The sequence below is a fragment of the Rhyacophila brunnea genome, unplaced genomic scaffold, assembly GCF_057557595.1.
Source record: "Rhyacophila brunnea isolate RB1 unplaced genomic scaffold, BYU_Rbru_1.0 scaffold_15, whole genome shotgun sequence".
Lineage (NCBI taxonomy): Eukaryota > Metazoa > Arthropoda > Insecta > Trichoptera > Rhyacophilidae > Rhyacophila > Rhyacophila brunnea.
This window is the reverse complement of record NW_028232806.1, coordinates 30,345,030-30,357,338: the sequence shown is the minus strand read 5'-3', so window position 1 is coordinate 30,357,338 and position 12,309 is coordinate 30,345,030. Positions and strand designations below refer to the sequence as shown.

The window sequence follows — 12,309 nt, the reverse complement described above, 5'->3', positions numbered from 1 at the left end:
TTGTATTCTTAAATAAATAAATAAATAAATAAATAAAATAGAGCCAAACAACGAATTGTTAATATTTCACCAGATTAATCCTTCTCATTAGATTATACTCGTTTTTTTTATTCTAATTATGTTTTGTTATCTTAATATTCTATATTATATACAATGCAAATGTTACAATGGTAAATTTTAATAAATTTAATCAATAACGAAAATCAGTTATTTCATCTTTTAGTTTGTTCACCTAAAAAAATTGATTTCCAGGAAGGGGTTGATTATTTTAGTCTAAAAAGGAGGCAATGAACCAAATAAGTTTCGAAATTTCTGATGTAAACAAATAACATTTGAAATAATATGCTGTCTTGACACAAACTTGCCTGTATTAGTTACTTTTACTTCTTAGCGACCCTATTAATGCTACCTTCTTAGACGTAATGCTAGTGATTTACATTATAACATTAATTTATATGATCTAGTCAATACAAATGTTTAGACATCATGTTTCTATTATTTCTAAATAACATTTGAATTAATATAAGATGAACAAGCAATTATTTTAAAAATAGTTTAAATCTACGCTCTAAAAAAAATATTGCATGACAATACATTGCGAATGAAGAAATAAAAAAATAGTAATATTTATATGCACCCTCAAAGTGTTAAAGCCCGCCAATAACCCTTTCGGGCTCAATCATAAGCCATTAAACACTCGAGACGTTCAATAGAATTCGTAAAAGAATATAATGGTTACGTCGAGGCTAAATGCAATGCACTTTAATAGCTGTACCCAATATATGAGCATTAAAAGACCCGATAATCTGCGATCAAGGGGAAGATAGGTTTCTTTCCAGCGGTTGAGCGATAATTCTACAAATCGGTTCAAAGGTAAATTATTGAAATTCTTAAAACTTTAAATAATGGATGGATAGAGTCTATCTATAATGTAAATAAACCTAATACAGTTTTCATTGAACTATTATTAATTATTAAATGAACAAAACAGGGTTTTCAATATTATTGTAATTTGAAATAATATATCGAATGAATAATTGTCAGTATATTTTGGCGTGATAAGTATGGTACAGATTTTTTGTGAAGCATTTGTTTCAAAAATATTTATTTCTAATTGGTATCTATGTTTCTTAGGTATTCCAAACTATACATTATATAGTTTAATTCTGCAATTCGCGTGACATAAAAACGCAGAAACTGCGCTGATCGGCTAGGTGCATAGTATACTGGAGGAGTTAACAGCAGGGCGGGCTATGTACGAGATAAAAGACCTGGACAGCCGAAACTGTAATAGCTGAACTTCGCCATTTGAGATTAAAAAGTGCTCGGCCAAAGCAACTGGAGACCATCGATACTGATTCGTCCAGGATGCAGGAGATTTTGAATGAACGTCAAGACACGCAAAAGATTCTAGTACCAAAAAGTCTATGAAATTTTTTTAATGATCCTGGTTACAACAAAAATTGCCACAGATTGTTTTGTCTTTAATCTAATGTTTTATATTATTCATAGTAAAATTATATTTAAATATTTTTTTTATCAAACCCGTCAAATAAATATTAAGTGTTTTTCTTTACCCTGTATCTTTTGGTTAAGTGACGAGTATTACAAAATTTGTGTAGTTTTTGCATATATTTAGACAAAATTTTTGAATAAATTGATATAAAATCTTGTTTCACTAAATTATTTTTCTATGTAGTATCTTAATTAATGCCATATATTGTTTCTATAATAATAACTAAATTTTATTTACAACTGCAAGAATTCAATAAAGTCGATAATTTTCATTATTAATTTTTAAAATTCAGAATTATTTAGGTACTACATAAATAAAAACTTTTAAAATGTCTGTAGGGACTTTTCAGATCAACAGCGTCCGTTGAATATTGTCTATATTAAAATATTCAATCAAATAATTATATTCTGCATGTCATACTGCAATGTAAACAGTATATAAATCGTTCATCTATCGCTAACTTACCTATAATGCAAGAACAAAACTCTCAAGTACGGCTTTGTCATGAAATAGAATCAAGCTTTTAGGGTTTTAGCTCAACATCTTATATTGATATAGAGAATTTTCTATTCCTATTATTTCTGATTCTTTTATAGGCTTTATATATTTAAATCTAAAAATACACAGGTAACCCACTACACCAGACTACTAGAGGAACTATAATAGATATAGTAACATTATGTTTAAAATGATAAATTAGAATGAATCCGCGTAATGCTGTTGAGCACTTGTCACAATTTATTTTTAAACAGATGATATCGCAGATATTTAACGATCAGGATTGATTTAATTTTCTGACAAGGTCCATCTACGCCAGGGTTGGCGAACCTTTTTACCTAGGCGTGCCAATATTTCCCAAATATAATTTTTTGACTGTCTGACGTGGCGAGATGATTTGATAATGGCCTCTGCAACGAGCCCAAAACGTTGAGAAAAGAAGGAACGCGGTCAGGGCACGAAATCGACCGGAGCGCACTGGAGCGCCGTTCCTGTTCCTGAAATCGGTAAAATTATCGCTCCGTCTCGTGACAAAAATAATTTGACCGTCTGAGCTAGATAGGCCATATAATAAAAAATCTAACATACTTAGTTTTATAAAATACACAAAAAATTGATAACTATGTCTTCTAACTATGCTAACTATGTATGTTCTTCAGAGAACTGTCGTGCGCTCCGGTTCGTAAACTTTTCCATATCGAGCGCTGAACGCGGTGGCAACCCAAGAATCTATTACGATAAAAAAAACAACCGCGAAAGTCTCAAACATTATATAATAATATAATTATTAATAAAAAATAATACGCATTTTCAAATATGCAGGTATTGTTTCCTTAGTGTAAGTGTAAAATATTACATTTGGTGACATTCTTATACGCCGATCCATGATCGATATATAAGTTATTGTTCTTAACATAATAAATAAAAATACCATTTCGAGATATTTAAATACTTAATCATTTTCAGTGGATGTTGTTTACGAAACATGTGACGCAGGTGTTTTGACAAAATGTACATAAATATTCAAAAGATGTTTAGGTACTGTTCGGTTAAAGCGGATACAGCGGAAAACGCATTTTGAAAATAGCCGATAAACTGGATTATTTGTTAGTTTGGGTTAGTTTAGGATAGGTTAGGTTGGGTTGGGTTAGGTTAGGTTTGGTTAGGTTAACCTAACAAATAATCCAGTTTATCGGCTATTTTCAAAATGCGTTTTCCGCTGTATCCGCTTTAACCGAACAGTACCGATGTTTATTTTTCACAATCTGAGTGTCGGTAAAATCTATCGAAGTATAAACAGCCAACAACAATTACACTTGAATTATACTATTTTGTCAATAGTCAATAGCTGGGTATCGTGTAAGTATTTTTTTTGCAAGGAGACTTCTAAAACTACTATTAATCAATTTATCAATGACTTACCTGCCTATATAATAACTAATACCATGATATACCGCTCAAAAGTTTTCACGTTTCTAAGGTTAAATAAGTAAGTGAAATTAACCATTTATATTATATTGATACACGAAAATGATATAAGTTTAAATCAGTTTAGTTAAGTAACGGATATGGAAAATATAACTATTAAAATAAGTATACATAAACTAACAAAACAACTAAACCTTACTAAATAATAACACATTACGAGAACGTTCAATAAATATACACAAATAGATACTGCAAGATGAAGATCTTACCGTTTGTAGGTATTTATTTACCTGCTACAACGAATTAAAACTTTTATGAACAATATTTATACACATACATGTAATATTATTACGGATAAATGGATATTATAAACATAACTAAATCAGAAATAATTACAAGATAAAAAGAACTTCTTATATACAACGTTTTTAAATTTTCTGTTGAATTATTATGCTCAATATGCTCAAACTTGTACTTGCTATGAAGTAAATAAAAAACAAAAAAATATAGATATACTGAATACTGAAATTTCATTTTGATTATATAATATGATATATTAATAATTTAGCTGCTACGACCACCCACCTAGCAACCAATAATAGTAAATTGGATTACAGATTTCTTCTAAAATAACTTTTCATACAAAACAGAATTAGCTGAAAATGAATTCAATTCTACTTAAAGATGGCTAAAAGTATTAAAAGAGTGCATTGGCATCGTGTTCTGATATATTATTCTAAAAGTTGCAAATGTCTAGCTAGTCGGGAAGTTAGTTAAAAATCAATTGCAAGATTTGTACTGGACAAACAACCACCGGACAAACAAGAATACGAGCTATTAAAGACGTTGTATAATAGCAATAAACATTTATAATTAATTAAATCAAATTATATAATTAGTCAAATAATTTACCTTCATGCTTTCTATACATGTCATCCGAAGGCTGCTGGATATTGTTTCCAAGGATCTGGTCAATGCTGTAAAGAGCTCTTGGCCTCATCGCTGGTGCTCCTGTAGCTCTGCCCACACCTTGTCTTGAAATCATGGCGGTTAAGTCCTTTATCACACAGAACAGTTGTTTTTTTACTTATTCACTTATAATGAAAGCACGACATTAAGTTTGTATTTACCAATATTAATTTATTGACTGTTTTGTAATTGAATTAATAATTAATCAATAAGCTGTGTCACTTTGTCTTAATATTATTAGAAAATATCACAGTAGTTTTTATAAACGTCACTTTTTTATACTCAAATTTTAACTGTCACTTGTTTTATTTTTGGTATGTAAACACTTGATGGTTTATTCCTAAATATTAGTTGTTAATACTGAAAATTTGTTTATTGTTCATTGAATAACTTCACAACACTGAATGACCGCCGGATTACAAATGTAGCGATCAAATTAATGTCTAATTTCAAAATGTCATTACTCACTACGCATCATAGTCTGTGATTTGTGTTTCATTAAAGAACGATTACGAAAGACTCGTTTAATTTCTATTATTATTGTCGATATTAAAATTAGAAATTTTCTATCAGTCTTGTATTATAAACTGTTAACTGATAAGGCGAAGTCTCGGAGTCATCTCCTACAATCAATAATAGTTTTAAAAAACATTAGATATTTACCTGAAACATTTCACTCAATAAATAAATAATTATCCACATGCAATCAACATAACTTGTATCAATTTACCACTTTCATTTTGAGATAAATTTCTTCTGATATTTAAATATATTAACAATAATCAATAATTTGATTTCGGTATGTAACTGTAAAATGTATTATGAGTAAGTAATAAAATAACACGTTGCACAAGCATTAATATATTATTAAATAAAAATACCTACCTAACTGCATTCTGTACCTACATCTAAAGTTATTATTGAATTTATTTAGTTATACAAAGAGTGTAACAGAACATTTCTATCAGTTAATTATTAATAATTGGTTTATAAAAAATAATCAAGGACATTCAATTGTATGTTTAACATTAAATTACTGTAATTTTATTGAAATCAATTACTATTCAATTTTATATACATATACAATGTTAATAAGTCATTTTTACAAATCTTGATATAAAACCATTAATAATTGGATTGAAATTAATTTAGCAGAAATTAACAATACCTAATATTATTTAAATCTCTCATATTTTAGTCCTTTCTATATTTAATTCAATGTATTTGTAATAATATTAAGCATATTAGATAAATATGTAAATTAATATTATTAAAATAGGACACAATACACTTATTTTACAATATTTTTAATAAATTTTAGTATCAGAATAAAATATATTGTCAACATATCACATCAATCTTGATTTATATATTGGATTTTATGTTAATAGTTAATGCAAAGCCTTATTACAAAAAAATAACAGTAACAGGTAATTAATTTTAAGTAAAAATCATGGTTAAGAATATTTGCTACCTATTTTTTTAAATACAAAATAAACAATAGTAGCTGAGTACTCAGTGAGTAGTTATAATAAATTAATAAAGTTTCAAACAATATCAATTGATAATTAAATTTATTTATTTATTACATATTATTTAAATAAATTATCTGAGATTATTAAATCGAAAACGTATATATTTTTTAATTATGATTATAAAATATCTTAAAATTACCTTAAAAATATACTTAATAAACTGTCAAAATAATCCTTCGATTTAGTCACTTTGGTTATTCCGTAGCACTGTTCAATCTTTCCGTAGCACATCCGGTCTAAAAAGCTGCGAGTGACGTATCAATTCGGCCGAAGCTTTGCTACGGTCGTAGAGGGTAGATAATGTCGCTGCGGTGCACTCTCTACGAGCGCCAAGCTATGACTGAGCCTTCGGAAGGATAATGTTTAATCTCGCCCCTCGCGAATAGGTACCGCCCCTATATGGAAGTGTGGTTCCACTATCGACAGACGATTAAAATGCTCGGCTCCATACTATGACATACATCTCGTATTTTAAGTATTATTGCAATTAAACATGATAAAGGCTATTCGATTATCTTTAGTGTGATAGATGGTATGGCATATAATATACATTTTTTTTAAGTAGGTACTATTTTATTAAATTATTTACAGCCATGTCACAATTTGCGGTGTTCAGGTACAATAATAACCTTCATAACAATTTTGTTTTGATGATAAATTTATGCAAAACGATATAATATTATATTCTACTCTCAGTGTCTATTTTTTATCCTTTCTTTGTTTACTTTATGAATTCAGCATCGTTTATTTATGTATATACAAAAAGAAAAATTATTGGTCTAAATCATTTATCAAATAATGTAACTTCGAATTATTCTAAATTATCTATACAGCCCTGCTAAGTAAAAAGAAAGTGTTTTTTTACTTAGCAGAGCAGTATGGCGAAAAGGGTAGTTAGTGCATAATTGTTTTTATGCATAGTGAGTATATATAGATACAAATAGGTATTTGTATTATTTAATACTACAACTATTATCTAATAGTAGTTATGTAAATAAGTTCAATAAATTATTAGGGTACACAATTTTGCCTTTATCATTCATTGCATAATTGATTTTATTTTTACAACGTTTTTATTAGCTCGTATTCTTATTTGTCCGGTACAAATCTTGCAATCATTTTTTAACTAACTTCCCGACTAGCTATACATTTGAACTTTTAGAATATATCAGAACACGATTCAAATGCATTCTTTTAATACTTTTGGCCATCTTTAAGTGGAATTGAATTCATTTTCAGTTAATTCTGTTTTGTATGAAAAGTTATTTCGGAAGAAATCCGTAAACCAATCCACTATTATTGGTTGCTAGGGGAGGGGTCTGGGGTCCAAGCAACTAAATTATTAATATATACGTGCGTTACTATAGAAATCAAAATGACATTTCAGTATTCAGTATATCTATATTTGTTTGTTTGTTAGTTTTTTATTTACTTCATATCAAGTACAAGTTTGAGCATATTGAGCATAATAAGATCAACAGAAAATTTAAAAACGTTGTAAGTATATAAAAAGTTCTTTTTATCCTCTAATTATTATTTTTAATATATTAATATCAACATTTATTTTGTTTTGTGCTTATCTAATTACATTCACAAAAAATAATAAAAAACCAATGAATTAAAAAATATAAGTACTTAGTCACTAGTCACCTACATATTTTTTAATGAATATCATAATTGGACAGGTCGAATATCTCTTTTTTATAAAATAAATACAACTTTATTGTAAGCCATCTACCTAAATAGTTGTATTATTTTAGTGATATTATTTTCAAATTATTTCATAATTTGAATCAGTTTAAAGTTCTATAACGGCAATTTCTTGAGGCCACAAAGACTCAGGTGGGCCGGTCACATTATTGTATGCGATAAATCATGTTGTGGACGTCTTGAATTTAGATTTTTTATGTCCACAATGTTTTCTTTTCTTAAATAAATAAGAAGAAGAAGAGCTTGGGATAGAGATCCTAGAGAACAAATTAAATGATTTGTACCAATAACTTCGTACGTAAGTAAGTAAAAGCTCTGTAGTTAATTTAAACAGATACTTAATTCCTAGTAAATTATATAATCGTTTTTTCAGTGATTAGTTTATTTTAAATGACAAAAAAATCAAAAGATATATTTTTACTATTTTTGTCAACTTGAAATTATTCAAATTACCTACACTGCTTTATAAAGCAACACGTTTCAGGTTTTATTAATCGATTATTTTTATTTAAACAATGTCAAAATTGAATCTATTGTAATTTGCTTGTCGAAAAATATTTTTTTTGAACCTCAGGTAATGATAGTTTACCTAATACGGTCGATCTACCTCGGTACCTGGAGTATAAATATCCCTAACCGTTATTCTAAAATTAAAGGTTAGTATGTAAAAACTGTTAAGAACCTATTTTACTTTTGCCTCACTGCGTTAGTATAGCATTTTTAATAACAAAATAAAATATCGTAGGCACTTTGAATAATGGGTCATAATATTTTTCATTGTTTACCCTTTGTCCGAAGATGACTGCAGGTGAAGTAATTACTCTTAGTTTTTATAAGCTTTCTACTTGTATTTTTACCTGTGCAGAAAGCATTTTTATGAATGGAACACAGGTACTTTTATGGAATAATAAATTAATAATAACTTTACTGCCACTGTATTGATACATACACGTTTCAAGTTCAGTTGCTTTAAACCTTTTTATAAAATATTATTTTTATTATAAATTTAAAGTGGATACTTGTTATAGTTATCAATAACATATTTTTATTAATGACATATTGTTTTGTAGATTTTTTAACTTACTTGCTGAATTTCTTCTTAAATCAAATCAATGACAAAAATTGTAGACAACAAATATTGAAATATTTTTTAATTATTTTAAATACGTATACACACAGACCTGATGTATACTTTTATTATCTACTAGTGGTAGTTTTTCATAAGGCAATGGCTCGGTAATTTTTTTTAAATATACATATTTTAATACACAATTGTAACATCTTATGGCACAAGCAACATTTTTGCAACGGGATTTCATACCTTTCAGTGCATCGGGCCTCCACATACCTAAAACTAATATTGTCTACTCCATGAAGTATTTTTTAGAAGATTTATTATATTATTTTGTAATTAGGTGAATTTTCATAATTTTTGTATAACTATTTTAAACATTTCGTATATTATATTCATTGTGGTTTTTTATCTTACTAAATGTTTTTATATTTTATTATTTTATAACAGATAAAACTTAAGTACTTAATTGTCGTACTTCACAGATTTCTTTAATTGTAAAATGTGTAAAACATATTTTAATTACAAAACAAAATTACTTATTTATAAAAAAATAAAAAATCTTCTTATTGCCTAATAGACCTTAAATATATTAAACGCAGTCAAATATTAAAGGGCTGCTAATATTAATAAATGAATTAGCCACATACTATCATTTCACATAGAAGATTCAGTACTTAAACCAAAACACTTAAAAATACAATTAATTAGCTACTAATTCAACCATACTACATATCTTATGAAATGGTCAAAAGGTGTTGTAATACATACAGTTTAAAAAAAGTAAGTAGGCATAGTACCTAGTATAATATGTTTATATTTTATGAACTCTTGCTACCTATACCTACCGATACCTAGGTATGTATTTTTTTTATTAAATAACAATTTCAATTTTATCAGATATATTATAGAGATTTTAATAAGGCAAAGTTCGCCACCACTGCCCTTTCAGCAGTTCATATTTTTAACTTGAATGTGGGTTTTTTTTGTTAAATTTACCATTCTTAAATATATTTTAATGGCACACGTCCTTTATTCTTTGTAAATGATATAAAACCTATGTTTAGTATATTATGTTTTTCAGCAATATTAGTATTATTATTTTGGTTTATCTATAAAGACACTTTCTAATCGTTTTAAATGCAAATAGTCAATTAATAAGACTTTATAAATTTAAAATATTCCCTTTGAGGTTTTGCCCTCCATTGTAAAAAAAGTTAATTGAAAAATTAACCCAACAATCGGTCGAAATTCACACCTTTTAAGGATCTTTACAACGTATTGACATAAAAGATATACAGTTAACTTATTACAAGTCATTATTTTATAAAATGATGTTAAATGTAAAAGAGAAAGTTTCTTGTTTTACAAGTATAAACATAATCTAGGAGAAATATAACTTAATTGCTATTTTTTGACTAAAAGAAAAAGTGTCATAAGTATTTTTTTTCGTTTATTTTGTCAGTTATACCATATAGTAGGTTCAATGTTAATGTTTTTCTAGAACATGTCGTATGTAGTATCGTATTATGGGCCTCCACATGGTGAATGTTAGCCACTTGCTCAATCTATTAGGTCCATACTTTGACTCAAACACGAATTAAAAAAACAATATCTGTATTTGTCAGAACCAGGATTCAAACCTGGGACTTACGACATTATAGGCCGACGTTTAAGTCGCTCGTGGGGCCGTTAAATTTTGCTAATTTACTAATTTTCATTCTGAATATATTATGACACTACAGAATTAAAATTTTAATAAGTATACTTATCCTAATTTATATTAGGTACTGCAATCACTCTTTATATCTGAAAGGCATGAATCATTTGTAGGTACTCGTCATCATTTCTTATTTTGACTCTTTCAATTATATAAATACAGAAATTAAAAAGCTCTGGCCGCGTTTGCCATAGTCCCCAGATGGTCTGAAATGTCCGCATCTGCTATCTGTAACGAAAATTTTAGGTTGTGTCATCTCTTTGTCGATAAAATCGACAATTGAGGAATAAATGTAGGACTTACTACTGTCCAACAAGATCTTCTTGGCTACGTGTTAAAACTGTGGACTAACAAGCTCCTCCTACTTTTAACCGCACTAGCGACTTCCGGTTATTGCCTAGATCTATTTGTCGGACAATAGTCGCTTCCGTCGCCGCAAAGACAATTTTGGCAAACATACCACGTAACGCACGTAACCGTAAAATTCGATAGTTTTGACAGAAAATATGACGTAGTTAGAGCGATGCCCAGCTAGAGAAAACCGTGCAATGGGCTCCATATAAGAACAATCGGAAATAGTCACGGTGACAATAATTGAATCTATCCTGTATAATTCGTGAATCGTAGAAGAAATCGCTATCTGTGCAATTTGAAGGTTAAGTTGTTCCACTATATAGAAGGTATACCTACTTAGTTGAAAATTTTCGATTACCCACTTCATGGCCCTAGCCTAGGGGCCCGGCGAGGCGAGTCGACCAGATAAGTGGGATAAACACACATCACAAATTTGCTTCACTAGTCAAATAAGGCGCTATTTTCCTTCAATAATATTATTACGGCTACGATGGCCGCGCGGCTTAAGCGCTGGACTCTAACGCCGTGGGTCCCAGGTTCGATTCCTGGGTATGGCAAGTACACATATTGTTTTTCAATCTGTGAGTATGTCAGGGAATGGACCTAATAGGTTGAGGAAGTGGCTGACATCATTTCTCGTAAAAAACAAAATCTGTTAATACAAACCTATGCTCTGTGGAGGCCTATATGATCCTATTAGGATCGGACATGGTCGAAAAAAAAATATTATTAAGTATTTAAAATTATGTGGTTGTACGACATAATTTTTAATTGTGTCTCAATACTCGACAACTCCATAATTTAAAAAAATAATAAATATACACATTATTTTACCGCATACACCATTTATTTTGAAAAACACTACTGTACAGCATCACACTGCCTTTATCCTAAGCGATAGGTAGGGGGGCCGCCAAAGATCCTATACTGGAGGCCCGCTTCAGGATGTGGGGGCCATGACCTACTTGTCCAATTTTTGATTTTCTATATTTAATTTTATTTATAATTTGTTTCTTTTTAAATAAGTATCTAGGCTCTTTTTTCGAATCAATTTTGACATTCATAGACAATTCTACTATAACCCAAATATTTATTATTATTGTGATGTTTAATTACGGTAATTTAAATTTATATATTAAGTAATTGCAAAAAAATCCCAGAATCCGGGCATCTTATCCCCACTCCGGGCAGAGAAAAATCTTACAGGCATACCAAAATAACTGTAGACCTCTCAATATAGGTGGGTAAGTTATCGCGTAATTGAATTAAGCAATGCCCTCCGTATAAAAGGTTATACGCTGTTCGTACGAAGTGCTTGCCCTGAGTTAGCGGGGCGCACTGCGATTGGACGACCAGGCCACGTGACTTCGTTAGGATACGCCCAATGGCATTGCCTTTGAATTGAAGCTGATTATTAAATTTGAAAAAATCTGGTTTGTTCTTTTTGACAGCTGATGAGCTTTTATATTTAATTGAAAGTATTTTTTCGTTGACTGTAAAAATATAT

General features: G+C 29.2%; 1 protein-coding gene across 1 annotated transcript in view; it reads right to left on the bottom strand.

The window, feature by feature from the left end:
* Positions 1-4,487, bottom strand: part of LOC147075233 (uncharacterized) — a 47,815-nt gene extending 43,328 nt beyond the window's left edge. The window contains exon 1 of the mRNA XM_085942900.1: positions 4,355-4,487. Coding sequence (XP_085799026.1) covers positions 4,355-4,487 — 133 coding nt within the window. The remainder of the gene's footprint in view (positions 1-4,354) is intronic.
* Positions 4,488-12,309: the final 7,822 nt, after the last annotated feature.